The 24,637-nt window shown below is 36.2% G+C and overlaps 1 protein-coding gene across 1 annotated transcript in view; it reads right to left on the reverse strand.

The window, feature by feature from the left end:
• Positions 1-24,637, reverse strand: part of UBR3 (ubiquitin protein ligase E3 component n-recognin 3) — a 185,166-nt gene that overhangs the window by 94,306 nt on the left and 66,223 nt on the right. Inside the window, 11 exon segments of the mRNA XM_079782590.1 lie at positions 123-214; positions 542-675; positions 773-825; positions 1,496-1,624; positions 3,180-3,269; positions 3,352-3,417; positions 4,754-4,840; positions 11,637-11,770; positions 12,350-12,529; positions 22,597-22,825; positions 23,999-24,129. Coding sequence (XP_079638716.1) covers positions 123-214; positions 542-675; positions 773-825; positions 1,496-1,624; positions 3,180-3,269; positions 3,352-3,417; positions 4,754-4,840; positions 11,637-11,770; positions 12,350-12,529; positions 22,597-22,825; positions 23,999-24,129 — 1,325 coding nt within the window.

Here is a 24,637-nt window from a genome sequence, read left to right on the forward strand (position 1 = left end):
TTTTTTCCATACTATTTTCAAATTAAAAAATAAATTTTAGTCAAAAAAGTGATATATCTTTAATCCATAAAAATTACTTATTATTTAGATCCTGCAACTATTAGTAAATTAAACTTTTAAAAGGATATGAGGTCCAGCAATGAACTATGTGTCCTGTCATTCATACACAGCTGGGCTACCATCTCTGCCCTAAGAATCTCATCATCAGACATTCCTAAAATAATTAAAAACAGAATTTATAAATCTGAATTAGCAAATTATAAAGAAACAACTTACCACACATTTTATTAAGCTGTTTTACCAAAAATAAGATGCTTTAAAAATTAAAGAGCAAAGAATGCAATGCCCCAAATATAACTGCATAACTACCTGCTGTTTGCAGTTCCCTTAAATTAAGGATTTTAACATATTAAGTTTGAAACACTGTTTAAATATGTCCACATCCCTTTCTTTTTTTCCACAAGCCAATTATTAACACTGGGAGGGAGAGGAAAGGGAAGAGAATATTTAATACCCAAGTATTAGTATCACTGCTTTTTACCTAAATGTAAACGAAGACTCAAAAGAATCACAAGAAATGTAAGAGCGCCTTCTAACATCGACCTCTCATGTTCTGCATCAAGTACTGTGTTTTGATGTTGCGACGCCATTGTCAACAAATCCACTACTTTAAATCTATGAGAAATATTTGAGACAAATTTTTGAATGTTAAAACAAAATTAACTTACATTTCAAATACTTCCTAATACCTGTCGCATAAAAGTATGCTTACCTTTCAAAGACAGATGAAATAAAATAATCTGGGTCAAGTCTAGAAGCACAAACCTTTAAAAGACAACAAAAAAAAATCTGTTTTATTTCTCCATATTCAATTTTACTTCTTATATCAATCACGTTGGGTGTGTTTAATTTTTTGCATCTATGATGTTTTGAAATCTTAGGGAGACCTTACAGATCCAGCAAGAAACTACCCAGATACTCTCAAGGAGAGCTAATTCCTAAAGATAGTAAATAACTCACTTGAGAGCCAGTCTCTTACATGCAAATCGATCACCCCCTTTATCTAACTCACATACAACAGGCCAATATGCCCCCTACAGTAAATCAATCCAGGACCAAGTACCAGATAGCCAGGGACAGTCCCTATGCCGCAAAAACCCACCAAAATTATTCAAACTAGCCAGTTCTAAAGTGTTTCCCCTGCCCTGACTTGCCTTTCCTATGGAAACACCAATAAAAGAGAGAGAGAGAGCGTTCTACTCTTCAATTTCCCCCTCTGCCTGCTTCCACCTCCTGCACAAATCTAACGCTTCCTCTGTGGTCCTGCATGGTGTGGCATGGCCCCTTCTCTTGGGAAATGTAGCGAACAAATTCTTCTTTCATAGCAATGACCTCTCTGTGTTGTCACTTAGTCATATGAATAAATTAGAATCCTGTGGGTACAAATGAGACATTTCTAATCTAAAGTACAACATCTATTATCAAGGTGGCTTACCTGTAATAGGTAAATGTCAGGATCAATCATGGAATTACAGAAATGAGATTGAACATAGGTCATGGCTTGTCCTTTGATTTGCAGACCATTTCTTACCCACATATTGCTATGGATTTCAGCAAGACTTGCCTAGTAAAATAAAAATTACGTAAATTGGACAAAGAAGTCATCTAAATTCAATCTTTATAAAATATGTTATATTGAAAAATCACTTCAAAATATTTTATAACTTAACTAGAGGCCCAATGCACGAAGATTCGTGCAAGAATGGGCCTTCCTTCCCCTGGCTGCCAGCACCGCCTTCACTATGGCCCGGAGCCGCCTTTCCGCCTTCGCACGCTGCCCAGAGGCCCAGAGCTGCTGGGGTGGTGTGAAACGCCTGGGTTGACGCAAGCATCCCGCCCCACCCCCCCCCCGCCTGTGTATGCAAATTAACACACCATATTTGGTGTGTTAATTTGCATGTTCACTCCTGATTGGCTGGTGGGTTTTGCAAAGATATGGTCAATTTGCATCTTTCTCTTTTATTAGTGTAGATCACAGTATGAGCCTGACATTCTGTCCAATGTTAGTTTAAGACATTCAATTCAAATATGTACTTTAAATTTTTTAAATGCTTTATGTGGTCTCTTTTGTTGGAATTGTATATGTGAGTTTGTTTTATAAAAGTTAGTGATGGCTTCTAGATATATTTACAGTAATATTCACTGAAATTTTCATAAGAAATCTGAGAAATATTTGAGACTAATTTAACGTTTAATTCTTTCCTCCTCAAAAGAAAAAGCCTTATATAATGCTTAAAGAATACAGGAATGAGCATAAAACAAAGCTAAGTGTTCAAAGTCAATAAATATAAGCTATATCTTTAATTCATCCTAACTCAACTTGCAATCCAAACTAGCCAACTTCCAAATAACTGGCAGATAAAACAGGATCAGATTAGAACCAATTTTCTTACTATATTAATATTTAATTCTTCATGTGTTTATGTTCTGTATCAATTAAAACTTAGTATAGTCATAACTTCATCTCTTATTTGTTCCTCAACCCAAGAGTTAAAGTTTAATAATAATTAACAAATCTAAAATTGCCAGAAAAGCAAATTGAAGTGCAAGTCTCTTAATGTACATAAATTAAAGGTTGGACCACAAAATTATAGTGTTAGAACTGAAAGAAACCACAGAGCTTATATAGGCTGATTCTCCTCTCTTTTATGTCCTCTCACTTTACAAACGAGGAAACTAAGAATCAAGTAGGTGAATTACCCCAAACAACATGGATAATAAAATAGTGATGCTACCAAGGCTATAATCCATTAGGTCTACTGACTCCCCAAAACAGTGCTATAAACTTCCCCTACAAATAAATATAGTGAAAATAATTCCTGAGAAAACTATACTAAATGTAAATCTCATAAAAGCAAAAATTCCTAAATACAACCTGGCAAAAATATGAAAACTAAGTTTAATTTTTTTAAATCTTTATTGTTGAAAGTATTACATACATCCTCTTGTTCCCCCATTGACTCCTTCTAGCCCACCCTTGCCTCCTCCCCCTGCCACAGTAAAATGCTTTTCAAACATTTTGGCTACTAAAACAATGATAATGGCATACAAATAAAATAAAGGAAGAATCATTTAACCAAAGAATTCAATCAAAATGCTTTAAGAGCCTGAATACGTACTTGAATTTGGAGTGGATGAATCATTAGTTTCATTAACATTTCCTGATCTGGTAAAACAGAATCCAAATCTAGTTCTTGACATTTCACAGCCTAAAAAATATGATTAAAAAGTTACTAATTGAATATTTATTTTCTAATATTAAAAAAAAGAATTGTTTAATGACGATCTTACCTTACTCAGAAACATAGCATAGTAACGATGTAGTGGCAGATGAAAAGTGACTTGGTTGGGAGCTGGCTGGAATAAACAAAGAAAATCCACAAGTCAAAGAATGTTTTACAGAAGTTCAAAGAAGATTTTAAAATGTTAAAACCACATTTTCACCTTGACTTATTCCTATACTTTTAATCAAGATTTAAAATTTTAGAAGTACAGCTTTAAAAAACACATAAAATAGATAAAACTATTCTATTTTAAACACCTAAATATAAGTTCCTGAAGGCAAAAATTGTATACTACTCAACTCTGAATCCTCTGAAGCCTCTAGCACAGAACAAGAAATGGGAGAGATGTCCCTTTACAATAGGCCACTTGGGAATCTTCAAATGCATGCATACCAAACACATAATAGTAACATGAACAACAACTGCAGCTTACCAACATTGAGCACTCATCATGTGCCAGTCCCCACTTTATTCACATTACCCCATTTAATACTCATAAAAATCCTATGGAGTAGGAACTATTAATAGTCTCATTTTATAAAAAGGGAAATTCAAGCTTAGAAAACATAAGTAACTTCATAACAAGTAGAAGAAGTTATTCTGGACTCCACTGTTATATTCAGAGTGGTAAGAGCCTCTGACTATAGTCCTAAATTGAGTACAGGTGAAATGCTTGCCTAGGTTCCTTCATGAGCTAAGTGAGACGTTCCCCATATCAGTGCTGAACACACAGCCTCCATAATTTAGCTTAGTACCACATATCTTAAGGACTTTGGGCAACCTTGTGACTATTATAGAATTTATATTTTAAATCTGTGAATCCCATGGGTCACACTATCACTATAGGGCAAAAGTACACAACAGCTGTCTTTTTTAAACAAATAAAAAAATTAAAAATTTTAAAAAAATGTGTTTTTAATGCTTTTATAAATTTTAGTAAAGTTTTTTCATGTTAAAAAATATTATCCAGAACATTCAGATAATAATGCTAATGTAGTATCAGTATAGAATTATAAAGAACTCCAATATGTCACATCCGTGAAAGTTTTTTTCAAAAATATGAAAATAGCATCCTCCTCATTATGTGAATAAAAGTCTATAAATTAGTCTAATAAATAAAAGTTTGCCTTCCATAAAAAGGAAGAAATTTCTGACACATACACATTTAAGCACAGGGTAAAATATCATGCCCTTCTCTAGGAAATAAACAAACATTAAGTAATGCACTGTGGAACCTCCTAGATGTCAAAGAACTGGTGTCCCACTTCTTCCTTTTTAAAACTTAATGATATTATTCACTCTGACTTCTTTCCCTTGTCCTATGAAAAGGTATTCATTATTTTCAGTGTTAAATGTAATCTAACAGTTCTTTTCTTAAATGCTTTTACATATATCAAAAATGTACATACCTCATCTACAAAGTTAATTGCATCAAACCAGTCTTGAAGAGCTTCAAGGCAATATCTAACAACATTTCGAGTATATTCTTGGGTTTCCTAAAAAAATAAGTTATACAGCATATATATATGTGTACTTTCAACTTCAAATTATATGCAATACATAAAACCAAGTTATATGCATTGTATATATAATGGAAAAATATTTTTTTCAAAACAAGTACATCTGTCATTTCAAGAAATCATCCTTTCACAAGCAAATACTAACAAACAATGACAATTATAAAAATTAAAGAACACAATCTGCTACCTGCTATATAATATATTCCTTTAAATTAATCAAAGCTGAAATAGATTTATATAATATAAACCAGATTCCATTTTAAGACATCCCAAAAATATTATAAATTCTTTAATCTTACTGTTTAATAGGTACAGAGTTTCTTTTGGGGGATGATAAAATGTTTTGGAAATGGATAGTGATCATGCTTGCACAACATTGTAAATGTACTTAATGTCACTGAATTAGGCACCTAAAAACGGTTAAAGAGGTAAAATTTATGTTATATATATTTTACTACAATAAAAAACAACAAAAATAAAAAAGGAAGAATATATGACTACTGTAAGTAACCTATAAATATATTTGTTTGCAACAGAATTTAGAAGAAAAAAGGAAAAGTATGTGCCACTAATGTTTTATGGAGAAATGGATCCAGTGAAATAGGTATCTATTAAGTTAAATGGGAAAATAAATGATGATAGCCTTTGCAAAAATAAACTGGGCAAAGAATTTGAATAGACATTTACATGAGAAGATGCTCAACATTACCAGTCATTAGAAAAATACAAATCAAAGCCATAGTAAGATACCATCCACATAAACTAGGATAGCTATAATTTTTAAATGTAAAATAAAAAGTGTTGGCAATGATAGAAACTGAAACTCTCATACATTGCTGGTGGGTATGTAAAATGCCCAAGAGAATTAAAAGCATATATATTTACACAAAAACTTGTATACAAATGTTTACAGAAACAATATTCATAGTAGCCACACACAAAAAGGAATCAATTCAAGAATGGACAAGTAAAATCTATGTGATGGAATACTATTCAGCCATAAAAAGAAATGAAGTACTGATTAATATATGCTGTAACACAGCTGAACCATGAAAACATTACTAAGTGAAAGAAGCCAGACAGAAAAGACCAAATATTGTATGATTCCATTTATATGAAATGTCCAAATAGATAAATTCAAGCAGAAGGGAGATCAGTGGTTTCCAGAAGATGAGAAGAGGTTGGAATTGGGAGGTATGAAGGAGGGAGGGGAAGGTGATAAAAATGTTCTGAAATTAGTGGCAATGGTTGCACAACTTTGTGAATATACTATAAACTACTGAACGTTCACTTTAAAAAGGTTAAAATGGTAAATTTTATGTTATGTGAATTTTAAATATATCATATATGTAAATATCTTTTTACATATGTAAATTATTCTGGGCCTCTAAAGAAAGCTAAGTCTCACATTCATTGTTGACTTCTCCTTCATCCTGCTCAGTCTCCATGTCCTGTTAATTCTTCCTTGATATTATTATCTCATAAATTCACTCCTATTTCCACCTATTTCTGCTACCATCCAAACCAAATATCACTTATCTCGTTTCCTTACCAATAGTCACTCTGTTCTAATCTATTCCATTTATAAAGATTTATCTTTATAAAAATATTATTTTAAAGCACATTCTATTCCCCATCTCTTACAGGAAAAAAAATCTAATGGCACTTATAAATTATAATAAATAATCTGTCATAACCAAACTAACTGGTAGATAATTCATGACTAAAGAAATTTTAAAAACCAAATGTTCTCCTACTTTATCAAGGGTTTGGACAATGGAGTACCATTATTCCTTCTCAACAATAATGTAAACTGACACAATCCCTTTGGAGAATAATTTAAAAAGTGGATATCAAGACTCTTTTAAAAAGTGGCCAGTTTATTCCATTCCTAAATACAGCATATTTAATAATCTGTTCAGATCATCTCTCTCCCATCTCCCCACCACTAACACACCCACTCAAAAAAAATTTAGTATGCATGCTAACTACTTGTTAGTTTATTATCTTTGGCAATTTACTTAAATTGTATGAGTCTCTGTTTCTCCATATGTAAAAATGGGAATTAATACTACTTACTTCCTACAACTGTTATGAAGAAGAAAATGAAATAATGTATGTAAAATGCTCTGTGTAAAAAAATAAATAAATAAACAAAATGCTCTGTGTCATAGTCCAGCACTACTTCTGACAAGCATTTAAGTGTCCCAGAGACAAGGCCAGACACTTCAGTCAAGTATGCAGTAACCCAAAGTTGCCACTAGGTGGAGATTTTATAACTTGTTTGTTCTGTTCAAAAAGCAAAAATTAATAATATTCTAGAAATGAGCCATCCTTTATCCATTCTATCATTATTAAACAATCTAGTAACTACTGTTTTAACTAGCTCTTACCATTTTCAACAACCAAACAGAATTCAGGGCAACCATACAAAGTAAGCTATCAGGTGAAGTTCCCATTTTGATTGCTAATCTTTTAGTTTTCCATTTTCTAATTAGAGAAAACAAACACAAAGAAATAGCTTTTGTTCCCGCTTAAATAATAGTCTTTCTTCTAGTTTACATTTCTAAAACCTGATAACACTGCTGCTAAAGACATTCTTGCTTAAGAGACAATTATAATAAAGTGGTAAAGAGCACTGGTTGTGAAATCAAATGAATTTGTTTTCAAACTCAGCTTTCACTTGTAGTTTTGTGAACTTGGACAAGTTATTTAACCTATGAAAGAAAGGGATGAGACTATTTACTTCATAAGAGATCATATGCGGATTAAATAAGAATATAATCTAAAGAATACAGTGTAAAGAACAATGTCTGACAAACTGTAAGTGCTCCAGAGAGCATCTTATCTAGGACCAAGACACTACTGTCTCAGATACTACCAGGATAATATGAGCTTGCTTTCTCTCTGTTCTCTCACTTCATAGATTAAGGGAAATGTAGCACATTGCAATCCTGACCTTCAAAGCTAAAAAAAAAAATCAAAATAAACTACTGCCCGGTAGGCGTGGCTCAGTGGTTGAGCGTCAACCTACTCAAAGTTCATACTACTCAAAGCATTCTATAGATTCAATGCTATCCTTATTAAAATATCAATGGCATATTTCACAGATCTAGAATAAATACTCCAAAAATTTATATGGAACCAAAAAAGACTACAAATAGCCACAACAAACTTAGCTACTGTAATCGAAACAGCCTGGTACTGGAACAAGAACAGATCAATGGATCAGAACAGAGAACCCAGAAATCGACTCAAGCAATTATTCTCAATTAATATTTGACAATGGAGGCAAAGGCATACAATGGAGTAAAGAAAGTCTCTTCAATAAATGGTGTTGGGAAAATCAGATAGGTACATGCAAAAAAAATAAACTAGACCACCGACTTATACCGTACACAAGAATAAACTCAAAATGAATAAAAGAATTATATGTAAGTTGTGAAACCATAAAAATCCTAGAAGAAACCATAGGCAGCAAAATCTCAGACATCTCCCATAACAATATGTTTACAGATACATCTCCTAGGGCAAGGGAAACAAAAGAGAAAATAACCAAATGGAACTACATCAAAATATAAAGCTTCTCCACAGCAAAAGAAACCATCAACAAAATGAAAAGGGAGCCCACTGTATGGGAAAATATATTTGCCAATGATATATCTGATAAGGGATTAATTTCCAAAATATGTAAGGAACTCATACAACTTGACAAAAGGAAGAAAAACAATCTAATTAAAAATTTGACAAAGCACCTCGCCTAAGTGGACAAGAGATATGAAAAAAAATGCTTAAGGCTACTAATCATCAGAAAGATACAAATTAAAACAACTATGAGATATCACCTCACAGCTGTCAGAATGGCTACCATCAACAAATCAACAAGTGACAAGTGCTGGTGAGGACATGGAGAAAAGGGAACCCTCGTGCACTGCTGGTGGGAATGCAGACTGGTGCAGCCACTGTGGAGTTTCCTCAAAAAATTAAATATGGAACTGCTATTTGACCAGTGATTCCACTTCTAGTAGGATATCCTACTCAGAAAGAATATATGCACTCCTATGTTCACAGCAGCCCAATTTACAATAGCTAAGATCTGGAAACTGTCCAAATGCCCACCAGTAGATGAGTGAATAAAAAAATTGTGGTATATCTACACCATGGAATACAACACAGCTGAAAAAAGGGATTTGTTACACTTGGAGATAGCATGGAGGGACCTAGAGAGTATTATGCTACGCAAAATAAGTCAGATAAAGTATCACATGGTTTCACTCATATGTGAAATCTAACAAACAAAATAAATGGATGAACAATATAGATCCAGAGACACTGAAGCATGGAACAGACTGATAAATCTCAGAGGAAAGGCAGGGGTGGGTTGGTGGGCAGGTGGGAAGAGATTAACCAAAGAACGTATAATGCATATATGCATAACATATGGACACAGACAATAGTGTGGTGATGGCCTAGGGGGGTGGGTCCTGGGTGAGGGGGTATTACAGATGTAATGGAGAAAAGGAGGGACATCTGTAACACTTTCAATAATGAAGATAAAATTTTTTGAAAAAAGGAAGGATCAGGGAGGAAAAAAATAAATGGAGGCTGGAAGCAGTAAGCTACATTGGGAGAGAGGGTCAGAAGAAGCAGTGCAGAAAATGAGTCCTCCCACAGATCTCACATGTTGTAAAGAAACAAAACAGCATGGAAACATGTTTCTATTCAGCCAAGTGGAATAGAATAAAGATTATTAAGAGATTGGTGAGACAGCTGCATCACATGAGGAACCCTCAACATCAAAGAATGAATATGAAGAAAGCAGAGATGAACTGAAGGGGAAAAAAGCTCCCGGTCCAGGTAAACTTCTACCAACAGTTTCCTCCAAATTCCCAGACTACTATGTGTGGGTCCCACCTCAAGGTCAAAGTGGAGGTGACGGAACCCATCTTAATAACCCATCTTAATAACAAGTATGGCTACTGATTACTTCAGAATCCTAAAGGAAAACCTTGTGGACCATGTGACATGGGACATTTAAAATAACATATCAAGCTGAATGTGCAGAGAAGGTGTTCAGAAGATCATTTATAAAATTTGGTGACTGTCCTTTTCTTTTATACTGAATTTGGCTTCCTGAATTTATCTACCTACCTGATTCTCTTGAATTTGGTATTTATGTTTAAAAGTGTTTATGTATGTATATAAAAATAAACCATACATTTAAAGAATTAGTAAAGTAGGAGACATGACTGTTAAATTTTTTAAAAAGAACATTGCATGCTGGGGAATGGTAATCCAATGAAGGCAAGTAGGTAGGAAGATGAATTAAGAGAAACAAGTTGAGGGCAAATTGTGTAGAGTCTTAAATGCCTCTATAGAAAACTCAAACATTATCCTGGAGACAGATGAGAAGTTGAGTAATTTTTAAGCAGAGAAGAGATACAGAACTTAGAAAAGTAACTTAAGTATTGGGATAGATTATAAAAGGAAGAATCAGAGGCAGAAATTGCCTTAACAACCCAGATTTTTTAAATATACAGAAATGAATTAAGACAGAGGAAAGAAGTGGGAGGGAGATATTTCTGGAATGGAAAAGAGAATTCGTGGCATCGTATACAGGTTAAACAAGGCTGGTACAGCAATGGGAGAAGATTTATATATTAGCTAATTGCATCATTTAAGATACCATTAAGTAACATAAAGGATGCAGTATGAACAGATGATTTTAGAAGTTAGTTAGGGACCTGAGAAAACATGGACCTATAAGGAGATCTATCTACATGAGTAGCCAGAGCTGTTGGAAATTTGAACCTAGCAGGACAGCAATCAAGTTGTGAGTCATCTGCATTTAGAAAATAGCTGAAGTCATGAGCGAAAATATAAATCTGCTTAAAGAATCACATACACCTAAAGAGTATATGGAAGAGAGCCTCATAATAACACTGTGAAGAAGTTCAGGCTTTGCTGTCCTTCGTTTTGCTTTTTTAAAAATAAGGATAAAGACTGAGACTGCGAAGTTCAAATAGTTTAAAATGAGCAGGCCAAGTCACCTACACAGAAAGAGGCAGAGCCCAACCGGAATCCAGAGTTTCAAAATATTTCTGCTATAAAATCTTGTCCAGCATGCTTATTGGTACAGGCTAGCAGGCTGGACTTCCTGGTATCCATATAGCAAAATCTTAATCAAGTTCTTAGTTTAAGGATCAGGGAATTCCATTTTTCTAGATTATCCAAGGATTCTGCAGTCCCATCAAACCAATACTTCAAAATACAAAGTAAAATACGTATTTGTATAGAAAGACATAAATACACACAATTACAAATAAGCTTTTTCTTATCCAATTAAAAGAATTTATGTTGCTGCTATGTTACCTTTAGATTTTGTTTATAAAAAACTGGAATTTGTATAAAATGTATGCTGATTTTGTGCTTGGAATCTTAAAAGTGTAAACTTTATTGATAACTATCCTCATCCCTTGAAAGACAAGAAAAATCAGGCAACTAACTGATAATGGGTAAAATGAAACAATAAAGATGAGTGTAGAGATTTATATTCACAACAAGGGAAGGCTGGAAAGATCTGGTAATATAAATGAAGTCCAGCCTGCCTAAGAAAAATAGTTACTGTCTCAAGTCAGCTTTCATAGAGGTGAGTTCAGAACTAAACATTGCAACCTTATTATACACATGTATACAAATAAATGTTTTCACATCTTTTTTCTTAATTAATTATTGTAAAGGTATTTAGAGAAATTAACAAAAATTAACATACCCTCACTTTACAATGTGATAAAAGCCCCCACATTGGCTGTGCACAGGCCTCAAGTTCAGCAGCAAAGGCAGCATAGTAGGTCTGAGACTCAAATTCCACATGCTCATTTAGTTCTCGCTTGTTTAAGTTCATACCTTACAAAAATTAAAACAGATATAAACCTTATTAATGAAAATAAAATTTCCTATTAAAAATCAAATAAAATACTTCCTAGTACCAAACATATTCTAATATACACACAAATAGCAATATGTATAGAAATAAGTAAATTATTAAAAATACAACAATCTAGTCCTTTTGGAATTCTTTACAATCTAGATTTTCTTATAAATACTTTGCAAATTATCTCTTATATAACATAATTGAATGTATTAAATTAAAAAGTCAAAATTATTTTAATTGATGACAGTTGAAATTTTTATGAAAGCATTATGAATCTTCTTAGAAAATAGAAACTTCCAGAATAATGGTTTAAAATCCTAAAAAAAATTACATTCTTATTCTCCTGTTTTCTTTTTAATATTTTGACATTTTTTAACTCTGATGTATCTTCATGAATACTTTATTAAAGTATTTACAAATATCAATTAATTAAAATGAGACACTTCACATGTAACCCAAATAATGTGCTATTATCTTTTAATTAGTAGTTGATAGCTCCACATTAGGCATTTGATAAACTAAAGAAATTAACAAAAAAACAAAATTCATACCTTGAAAGAAAGATACAAAGTTCATCCATGTAACTAACAGACCATGGTCCTCCAAAAATTTCTTAGCCACACTTTGATGAGAAAGAATATTAATAAAATCACTGACAAGAGGCCAATAAGTGTTATTCTTCAGTAATGCTTCTCCACAGTTCACTACCACATGTAAACTATTTTCTTCATCTAAAACAAACACACACAGCCCAAAAATAAGTTTAAAAAAAAACTTTACAAGGATACAGATTATACACTTTAGATTCAGAGACATCTAAATTCAAACCTAGTTTGCCATTTAATATCTATATGGCTTTAAGCATGTTAGACTCTGAATCAATTTCCACATCTGTAAAATGGAAAAAGACACTATCTTAAGGGAATTAAATGAAATGTTAACATAATACTTATCACATTATTATAATAATATTTACCATATGTCCAACATATTATATGATACTGAGTTAACTATGTTTTTTTTAATATATTTTATTGATTTTTTACAGAGAGGAAGGGAGAGGGACAGAGAGCTAGAAACATCGATGAGAGAGAAACATCGACCAGCTGCCTCCTGCACACCCCCCACCGGGGATGTGCCCGCAACCAATGTACATGCCCTTGACCGGAATCGAACCCGGGACCCTTCAGTCCGCAGACCGATGCTCTATCCACTGAGCCAAACCGGTTTCGGCTGAGTTAACTATGTTTATAAAAGCATATTATTTTCTTGATTCCAATGATATAATGCAATATTTCAGTCCAAATCAATAAATATTTTTATTCCTAGATTAATCTCATTCCATCTTAGCTATCAAAACTGTGATTTAAACCATATATTTAATTACTTTCTACTCAAAGAATATGTAAATATAATTACTTAGCAAAAACAGTATTTCAAAAATGAAAGAACAGAAAACACACATAAACTTTAGCCTTAAAAAAGTCCTCAAAAACATTTTTTAGTTTCAGTTTTTAAATTTTATTTTTTATTTGAGAGAGAGAGAAAAAAGGAGGGAAGGAAGGAGGCAGACAGAGAGAGACATTGATTTGTTGTTTATGCATTCATTGGTTGCTTCTTGTAGGTGCCCAGACCAGAGATTGAACCCACAACCTTGGCATATCGGAATGATGCTATAACCAATTGATCTACTAGGCCAGGGCAAAATCCTCAAAATTTAAATACATTGTTGGGGAGGCAGTATGCTTATACAAAATCATTGTTTTTTTTCTTTACAAAATCTTTACTAATAGAATTTATCACATAAATGCATTAGCTCTCTTAACCAATTCCAATTAAACTGATTCACTGGACAAACAAGCCCCCCAATCCCACTGTAAAATATCTTAATAACCATAATTTACAGAATGCTTGGTATAAAAACCTAGCATAAAAGCCAAGTATGTATATGCTTATCCAGAGTCAGTTTTTGTTTCTGTTCGTGTAAATTGTTGTTTTTATTATAATTAGAAAACTTTAATTAAAAGTATATAAACTGATGGAATATGAAAGCATAGAGAGAAACACTACAAAAACTGGATCATAAGCTTTTAAGAGACAATAAAGGTGCCTGAGAAAATGCTAAAAAATCTTGGAGGGAAAAAAAATCATAAAAGCCTAGAAAGATTTTTAAATGTAGTGAAGCCACTAAGATCTAATGTTCCTATTCTACTTTAAGGAAACTGAAACTGAAAATCACAGATGATGCTTTACAGATGTGATATATATAAGAAAGACGAAAAAACTCCGGGGTCAAGAAACAATACCCTAAAAGTGCTTTGCCCAAAATGAAAAGACTGGAGAAGGAGCATGCATTTCTGTGTTTTAGGTTAAAATGCATTGTTTAAGATAATGTATCTTTTTGTTGTTAATCCTCACCCGAGGATATTTTCCCATTGATTTTTTTTTCTTTTTTTTTGAAAGAATGGAAGGGAGGGTGAAAGACAGAGAGAGAAACACTGATGGGAGAAGACACATGGATTGGTTGCCTCCTGGACCGGGATGGGGGATCGCACCTACAAACAAGATACATGCCCCTGACCAGAATCGAACCCAGGACCCTTCAGTCCAAGGGCCAACCTTCTATCCACTGAGCCAAACTGGCCAGGGCAGTATGTATCATTTTTAATGATTCCTCACTTTAACCAACTTTTTCAACTAACCACCTACTTGTCAAACTCATAAGTGAGGAGGGCTTCTACTGAACCTCTTAATTTCCATACATTAAATTTGGGTTTCAGTCTATAAAATTATTTTTCCTACTCTTGATGGTTAATATGAATTCTTGCTTTCTTTTAGCAAGATTTATACCTGTTTTAATTTTTGCAAGGTATGAACTTAAACAAATAAGAACTAAATGAGCATGTGGAATTTGAGTCTCAACTATGATGCCTTTACGGCTGAACTTGAGGCAAGTAAGGGGACTCTTATCACACTGAAATTTAACTATATATAAGAACAGGACCCACAAAGTGAAGTATACTCTCTTTTAGTGCTTCTCAATAGGATGAGAGAAGGTATAACTGAATGAGGAAGAGGGAGTAAGGGACTTTCTATAAATAACCCACACCTGAGATTCAGAAAAGCCCTCTGACTGACAACTACTGCCACTGTAGTTGTGAGCCATTGATATTAATGGGAGAGTGCTTAGGGATGCTGGGATTTTAATATATTTAAACATTGATCACTGTTCTATTTCATTAAAAACAGAGGATAAACAGAATATAATTCCTCAAAGTCACTATTTTTCTTGACACTACTTTAAATATTAATCTTGTGACAAACACCTTAGAATCTTTAATGAAATAAAATGATTAGTACTTCAATTTTTACCTGCGTACTTTTGTCACTAGAGAGTAATGATTCAATGTTAAATGGGAGTCATTCATGAACAACTAGTAGCCCGTTTGCACGAAGATTCGTGCAATAGACCTTCATTCACCTGGCTGCCTGCACCAGTTTTCTGCCGGCACCAGGGACCCAGGCCTTGGCTGTGGCCACCGCCTTCTGCCTTTTTCAGGGTCGGGCCTTGGCCCCGGGCGGTGGCCTTGGGCTTGGCGGCACCCAACATCCTTGCTAAGGATCGAAGGAGCCGACCCCCAGTGGTTTCCTGCGATCCGTGCAGGCTGCCCACTGGTGCCCAAGGCCGGGAAAGCCTCCGCCCCAGGCTTTCCTGGCCTTGGGCTCGCCGCACCCAGTGTCCCTGCTACCGATCACAGGAGCCGACCCCCAGTGGTTTCCTGGGATCGGTGCAGGCTCCCCGCTGGTGCCCAAGGCCCGGAAAGCCTCGGCCCTGGGACCCCCGGGAGCGGCAGGAGGGGCCGGGCCACGCCCCCCCAGGTGGCCGATCGACCCCCGGACCCCCTGGTGGCCGATCGCCTCCAGAACCCCCGGGAGGGGCGGGAGGGGCGGGAGGGGCCGGCCACGCCCCCCTAGGTGGCCGATCGCCCCAGGCACCCCCCCGGGAGCGGCGGCATGGGTCTGGCCACGCCCCCCGGGGTGGCGATGGGCCCGGCCACGCCCCCCGGGGTGCCGATCGCCTCAGGCACCCACGGGAGCGGCGGCATGGGTCTGGCCACGCCCCCCCGGGGTGGCGATGGGCCCGGCCATGCCCCCCGGGGTGCCGATCGCCCCAGGCACCCCCGGGAGCGGCGGTATGGGTCCGGCCACGCCCCCCTGGGGTGCCGATGGCCCCAGGCACCCCCGGGAGCGGCGGCATGGGCCCGGCCACTGGGCACCGCCATCTTGAACTTCTCAACGGGCGGATATGCCACCCGGAGTCCCGCCCCCAGCCTCCTGCCGGCCCAATCGTGGGCATAGCGGAGGTGCGGTCAATTTGCATGTTTCTCTATTATAAGGTAAGATTATTTATTGAGCACCTACTGAGGACCAGGTAGTCTATTAAGCTCTGAGATTAAAGTGGTAAATAGATCAAGACTTTTATAGTCTCACCCAGCCAGTGTGGTTCAGTGGTTGAGCATCGACCTACGAACTAGGAAGTCACAGATTCTCAGTCAGGGCACATGCCTGGGCTGCGGGCTAGATCCCCAGTAGTGGTGTGCAAGAGGCAGCCGATGAATGATTCTCATCATTGATGTTTCTATCTCTTTCTCCCTCTCCCTTCCTCTCCAAAATCAATAAAAATATATTTTAAAATTAAACAAAGACTTATATAGTCTCTCTTTTCACTGAGATTAAGATCTAAGAAGATAGTGTGTATGATAGAGATTATAACAAGAAAAGTACAGGAAGTCATAAGAACAAATAAAACTAGCCTACAATTCAGGAAAAGACTCTCCTGAGGAAGAGATATTTAAACTGAGATATACAGAATTAGGATTAGCCAAAGAAATTAGGGATGGAGAAGGAAATGGTGTTCTAAGTAGACAAAGCTGTAAAAAAATAAAAAGAGGCCCAGCTGGCATGGCTCAGTGGTTGAGCATCGAGCTATGAACCAGGAGGGCATGGTTAGTTTCCCAGTCCGAGCACATGCCTGAGTTGTAGGCTTTGTCCCCGGTGTGGGGCATGCAGGAGACAGCCAATCAATGATTCTCTCTCATCACTGATATTTATATAACTCTCTCCCACTCCCTTCCTCTCTGAAACCAATAAAAAATTATTTTTTAAAAAAGATAAAATCACTGAGACAAAGAATAGGTGGCAGAAATGAGGCTAGAGACCCTTATTAATCAGCTTCAGGAGTTTGAAGTTCATGTAAAGAGAATGGCAAGCCACTGGAGAGTGGCAAGATGGTAAGAAAGGGGACATGATAAGATGTGTAGCGTGGAGAGTAACTAAAGAATGGCAGTGATAACTAGTGGTAGAGGCCTAGAGATAACAATCGTTTGAACTATGGTGGTGACATGAAGATACAGAGACAAAGAGAAGTGGCTGTTTTAAGATGTTTAGACTATACTACCAAGTCGCTAATATCACCAAGGAGCAACAAGAACTCAGAAATGACTCCTAGTTTTTTAGGTGGGGCAGCTGTGTAGATGATTATGCAATGGTACCAAAACATAAATTTGTGTACCCATACACACACACATATACACATACATACATACACACACAAGATAACAGAAATGAAGCAGGCTTGATAGAGAGATAATGAGTTTTTGGTGTGGACATAATATGTTTGAGGTACTTATAGACACTGAAAGAATATAATTCAATAAAGTTTGATATGAAGGACAGAAGATCAAACTGGGATTTCTAGCAACTACAGATATTCCTATTGTTATGCAACACATGGTTTTAAGTCCCATTTTATACAGATTGATTTATAAGGCAAACTGTAAAATTTCAGGAATATGAAAAGTTATGAATTATGTTTGGGATAGTACAGTGGTATGGTATAAAAATGAATACAACAAAATAAAAATGTAATGTAGGAGTCACTAGCAGATGCTCTTTCCCTTTTTTTATTTTTTATTTTTTTTTTTTATTGATTGATTTTAGAGAGAGAAAGGATAGAAAAGAGACAGACAGAGAATCATTGATGTGCCCTGTCCAGAAATCAAACCCAAAACCTTGGTGTATGGGGACGACACTCTAACCAACTGAACCACCAGCCAAGGCAAGGCTTTCCCTGTTTTTTAAAAATATATCTTCTTATTGACTGTTAGAGAGAGAGGAAGGGAGGGGAAGAAGCATAAATATCAATGTGAAAGGGAGACACTGATCAGCTGCCTCCTGCCCACCCTGCCCCGAATCAAACCAGCAACATTTCAGTGCACGGGATGGCGCCACACCAGACAGGGCGAGGCTTTTTCCTTTAAATCTTCAGCTATTGCTGTGGTCATTGAATCTCATTGTGTCAGCTATTTACTAATAGTGTAGACAAAACTTTCAAATATTGTCTCGAGACAATTTATGCAAAGGCTAGATGGAGACTGTTAAAAAAATTAAAAAGAAAGTACAGAGATCTTGTTGTAATATCTGTGGCTAGTTATATTTAATATATTTAAAGCTCATTCCAATACTACTCATGCAAAAATAAGAATAACTTATGGCCAAAACCGGTTTGGCTCAGTGGATAGAGCGTCGGCCTGCAGACTGAAAGGTTCCAGGTTCGATTCTGGTCAAGGGCATGTACCTTGGTTGCGGGCACATCCCCAGTGGGGGGTGTGCAGGAGGCAGCTGATCGATGTTTCTCTCTCATCGATGTTTCTAACTCTCTATCTCTCTCCCTTCCTCTCTGTAAAAAATCAATAAAATATTTTTTTAAAAAAAGAATAACTTATGATGCTTTTATAAAACTAGTAAATATGTACTATGAAATGCTATGCTATTTTTAAAAGTAAAAAAAACAGCATAGCAGCTAAAGATAATTTTAGACCTGGGCTTAGAAATAGTGTAATTTACTACTAGAAAAAATACATTTGTATTTAAAGATCTTAGAAAAGTTACCTATAACTATTTAGCTTCTAGAACATTCAACTTGTGCAAGAATTTCCAGGACAGACCAATTTCCAGCACTAGAAGGGAAGTATATATAGAAAACAAATAAGACCATGCAATATGATTTCACAAAATATAGGGGAAATGAGAAGAGCAGAGACATCAGGACCAAGTGCCAAGAAACACCAACATCAATATGACAAGTAGAAAAGAGTATTGGGCCACAAAAAGAGCAGAAAATCAACAGTGGAAAACGTTACTGAAAATCAAACAAGATAAGGTCCAAAGAGTGGCCACTGGTTTCTTCATCATGTCCAGGAGTGGGGAACATCTGGCCCTTGGAAGTCATTTGGTCTGGCTCTGCCAAGGCATGAGTGGTGAGTTAATTAAATGTTTGACCAAATATAGCAGGCTAATTTTTTTAAAAATATATTTTATTTGATTTTTTTTTTACAGAGAGGAAGGGAGAGGGATAGAGAGCCAGAAACATCAATGAGAGAGAAACATTGATCAGCTGTCTCCTGCACAACCCCCCACTGGGTATGTGTCCGTAACCAAGGCACACGCCCTTGACCGGAATCGAACCTGGGACCCTTCAGTCCACAGGCCGACACTCTATCCACTGAGCCAAACTGGTTAGGGCTAGCAGGCTAATTTTTAAGTTGATAATGCTGCATGGCCCAAGAACGATGTTATAAATATCCAACCAAATGGCCCTTGGCAGAAATAAGATACCCCACCCCTGATGTAGGCCATAGAAAGGGATACAGTGTAATTTATTAGATAAATTGGGACTCTTTTGAGACTAGAAGATATTGTATTAATAACTATATCAGAACAACAGGCATAATTTGGGGCTGTTTGGGGAACATATGATATGTGGCTACTGGAGTCGTTGACAATTTTAGAAAGAAAAACAGAATGATGGAAGCAGACACTAGATTGAGGTGGGTTATTGAGTGATTAGAGATAACAAAACAAATTTAAAAACTCTCTCTGGAAAGTTGCCTATGGAAAAAAAATGGAAGGCAGACGCATATACATCTTCTTCCCAAATATTCTTCTTTGTAGACCAAATAAAACCATATAGTGTAAGCACAGCAGAATCATTTAAGTCAACAAAATAGACTCCAGATTCTTTTCAAAAGAGCATACTTCTAAATTTAAAAAGTTTTCTAGTTTATAAATTAAAAATACTATTTTTAAAAGGCCTTTTCCAAAATAAAAGAGCAATATGTATAGTTAAATCTCTAAGAAATAAAAGGTCGTCTTACATGAAGATAGAAAAACTATAACACAAAGTGGATTTTAAATTTTCCTTTAAAGAAGTAAAGAGGTATATTGCTTAATGTATAAAATGTATTATTCTCCCACTATACCTACAATGGGAAACCAGTCCCACAGTGGGCAAAAGTATGAGTTTTGAAGTCAAACACCCAGCTGTACCACTTTATAGCTGTAAAATTATAAATTATTGATTTAACTCCCTAAGCCATAATTGCCTCATCTATAAAATGGAGAAAGCAATATCTATAATACACATAAAGTACTAAGAAAAGAGCATAACATACGAGTGCTCAAAAGATAGTAGCTATCATAATTATTAGCTAGCTATTATTACACATAAAGCATGTGCCCCGCACTGAGCATATATCAATTTTCAGGCTATGGTATCACATCTGAAAACAGACAGTAAGAGCTGATATGCAGAAGGAGGCAACAGTGGAACAAACCAAAGTCCTAACTACAGAAAATGGGAAGGTCCTAAGATTTAATCTGAAGTACTGGTTGTTATTTTAAAGGTTAACTCCAGGTGCCAACAAGAGAAGACACAGTCTTATCAATGTTGGCCTGGCTGTGTCATGGTGAAGAACAAAGATTCTGAATCAGAGGATATGAATTCTGAATCTTGGCTCTGTCATTTACTAGCTATATACTCTATGGCATCATTCGCCATAGAGTATACAGCTTAACTTCACTAAGCCTCAATTTACTCATCTTTAAAGTGGGGATAGTAACAATGTCCATCTCAGAGAGTTGTTCAGAAGTTTAATTAAAACAACATAAAATAGTATTCACACAGTGCCTAGTACATAGCAAACACTCAAATAATATCCATTATTACAGGGAGGTAAAGTCAAGATGAAAGACTACAGAGAAATGAGAATGTGATAAGGTCCTAGAAATATACGGCAATTTGAGACTCCTGGGCACAAAATAAGAAAATCAAAGATCTCACTATGGCAGCACAGAAAAGTCAAGATTTATTCAACTTTTACATTATAAAAAGTATAGGTATAGTAAAATGTCTGAGGCTGGTAGTAAAAATTTTATGATTAAAAAAAGGAACATATCTAATTAGGAAATGTTTAAATTATAGTAAAGCCATATGATATTAATACCTGCAACCATTAAAACACATATTCTTTTTTTTTTTTTAATATATTTTTAATTGATTTTTTTACAGAGAGGAAGGGAGAGGGATAGAGAGCTAGAAACATCGATGAGAGAGAAACATCGATCAGCTGCCTCCTGCACACTCCCTACTGGGTATGTGCCCGCAACCAAGGTACATGCCCTTGACCAGAATCGAACCTGGGACCCTTGAGTCCGCAGGCCGACGCTCCATCCACTGAGCCAAACCAGTTAGGGCTAAAACACATATTCTTGACATGTACACTATGATAACATATTTTAAGTATGTATGTATATATACATATAAATATACTAGAGGCCCAGTGCATGAAATTCGTGCATGGGCAGGGGGGTGTCCCTCAGCCCAGCCTGCACCCTCTCCAATCTGGGATCCCTCTCACAATCCAGGACTGCTGGCTCCCAACTGCTCGCCTGCCTGCCTTCCTGATTGCCCCTAACCGCTTCTGCCTGCCAGCCTGATCACCCCCTAACCACTCCCCTGCCAGCCTGATTGATGCCTAACTGCTCCCCTGCCAGCCTGATTGCCCCTAACTGCCCTCCCCTGCCAGCCTGGTCACCCCTAACTGCCCTCACCTGCAGGCCTGGTCACCCCTAACTGCCCTCACCTGCAGGCCTGGTCACCCCTAACTGCCCTCCCCTGAAGGCCTGGTCACCCCTAACTGCCCTCCCCTGAAGGCCTGGTCACCCCTAACTGTCCTCCCCTGCAGGCCTGGTCCCCCCAACTGCTCTCCCCTGCAGGCCTGGGTCCCCCCCAACTGCCCTTCCCTGCAGGCCCGGTCACCCCCAACTTCCCTCCTCTGCCAGCCTGGTTACCCCTAACTGCCCTCCCCTGCAGGCTTGATCGCCCCCAACTGCCCTCCCTTGCAGGCCTGGTCCGCCCTTAACTGCTCTCCCCTCCTGGCCTGATTGCCCACAACTGCCCTCCCTTGCAGGCCAGGTCCCTCCCAACTGCCCTCCCCTGCTGGCCTGATAGCCCACAACTACCCTCCCTTGCAGGCCTGGTCCCTCCCAAATGCCCTCCCCTGCTGGCCAGCTTGTGGCAGCCATCTTTGACCACATGGGGGCAGCCATTTTGTGTGTTGGAGTGATGGTCAATTTGCATATTACTCTTTTATTAGATAGGATTATCATGCAAAATGACAGAAAATATCCCAAAATGTTAACAAGATATTTGTGAATAACAAAACTACAGGTGATTTTAGGAGGCCAATGCCTTATCCATTAGGTGACTGGGGTTTCTAAATTACAGGTGATTTTAAAGTTTTATTTTAAATGTTAATGAAAATTTTCCAAAAATTTCTTTTACAAATACGTACTATTTTATAATATTTTGAAAGCTATTTTTAAACATAAAAGGAAGTTTTAAGAGTAGGTATACACAGTATACTAATAAAACTAGTGAAAATAATTCTGAGTTTACCTTGTAGCTCACTTTTAATAAGGCAACTTTCCATCATGTATAATAGCACAGTGACCATAATATCCAGCAGCTGACATTCTTCTGTTACCTGTCTTGCTAGCTCCTCATTGCTGAACAACTGAACACTAATATGAACAATTCTGTTAGACATCGTGTCTGATTCATGACTTTTTTTCAGTGTTTTCATAATAAAAGCATAATGCTGAACAAAAGTTTTTGTAAAAGCAACCTGTAAATGTTTTAAATAGAAAAAAAAAACACACATTAGTTTAACTTTGACTTTTATTACACATTTTCCAACATATTATATTAATCATATTAAACTATTTTAGTTTGTGATGATGTCCAAGGTAATTGAAAAAATAATTTCAATGATGACAGCAGACTTAAATCATATTTCCCCATTTTTTGAAACATTAGCAAAATATTTTGATGGTTAAAAAAATTAATAGGCATTTTAAATTATTAAAATTTTAAAGCAATTACAAATACCATAGTTTAAAATACAAATTCTCACTATGCTCATAAATAAATCAATTTATTATCAAAGTATTTCTCTTTGTTCTGTGCTACCTACTTTAAAAATAAAATCTAAAGTCTCAGCTAAAAACTATCACAGGTTTCATGTAACTTAACAAGTGAGTCATTGTGATTACTCCAAAAGAAATATCTTCTCCTATTTGTTTGGAAAGCTGACCACTAATCTGACTAAATATTCTTTCTGTGTAACATGTACATTTATTTCCTCTGTTATTTTCCTAAGCAGTTATAAAGTCACCAAACAATGGCATTATTAAAGTGTTACTCCTAAAGAGGCCTTATTTCCTAAGCCATAAAAAGAACTACAGTATGATGCATTTCCTTTTTCATACACTAGGCTATGTCACTTTGCCATAACTATACAGTGATAACAGGTGGGTCCAGACACCCTGGGACTAGAGACTTCATCTACCTACATGAGTACATTAGTCAATAACTGTTCTGTATTTAACTTTATGGCAGGCAGCTACTAATGCCATGTTTTCCCATACCTAACCCCACAATCTAAATTCAATTGGCCCCATTACACATACTCATAGCATCTGTACCTCTCCTTCAAAGAATTTGTAACAACATATTTATTTGAGCAATTGTTTTTATGTTTGTCACCCAGCATTCCCTTTGGATCAAGTTCTATGCAGAAAGGCAACCCTTAGGAATTCTGTTTAACAGTGGTGCTTTGCCACAGATCTTTGATACTATGCTTCTTCTGCAGACCCTATGCTCTTTCACAGTGTTATATCAGTCCTCAGAGCTACAATACAATAAGCCACAGCTGAGAAATACATTTTTAAAAGTTAGTAGAGAAAGGGCAAAGAATAGGGAGCAAAGTTCAGAAAGGAAGTGGGGGAAATGTATATACCTTATACTCTTGATCTGGAAGCATATTGAGTAAGAAAGTTACCATCTTCTGGGGGAATTCATATTTTATAGTCCAAAACAATAGTTCTTCTAGGAAACTTTTATGTTTCAAAACATCCATTATGGATTGATCTATGTAAAAAAAAAATTATCATCTAATGATTTAAGTTTCTCATTTCATTTAAACCTTACTATAATTAATAACCCATCAACCCCAAACATAGAAACCCACACCTGAAACCTATATGTACGTTCATGTTGACCAATGTCAACCCAATAAATTTAAATTAATTAAATAATTAACTAGTTAGATGGTAATGATGGTTTTAAGCTAAAAACGTACTATTAAGGACATAAAGTCCAAATCTAATTTTTTTAATTTTTAAAAAGAGAGGGGAAATCTTTACAAATTCAATATTTCTTCAAAATTATCCTTCATAAAAGAAATACTCATTTCAACAGAAAGAATAATTACTAATGCATTGCTTATTATAATATACAGAAGCATTTACTTTTTTCTAGTAAAAATATACCAGGCAAAGTATAAAGAGTGTTAAATATGCTTACTTGCACTAGACTCAAGAGTTCCTCTTCATGTATACAATGCCCCTTTCTAATAAAAGTATTCAAAGGGGGATAA

This window comes from Cnephaeus nilssonii (assembly GCF_951640355.1).
Source record: "Cnephaeus nilssonii genome assembly, chromosome: 10".
In the NCBI taxonomy this organism is placed as follows: Eukaryota; Metazoa; Chordata; class Mammalia; order Chiroptera; family Vespertilionidae; genus Cnephaeus; species Cnephaeus nilssonii.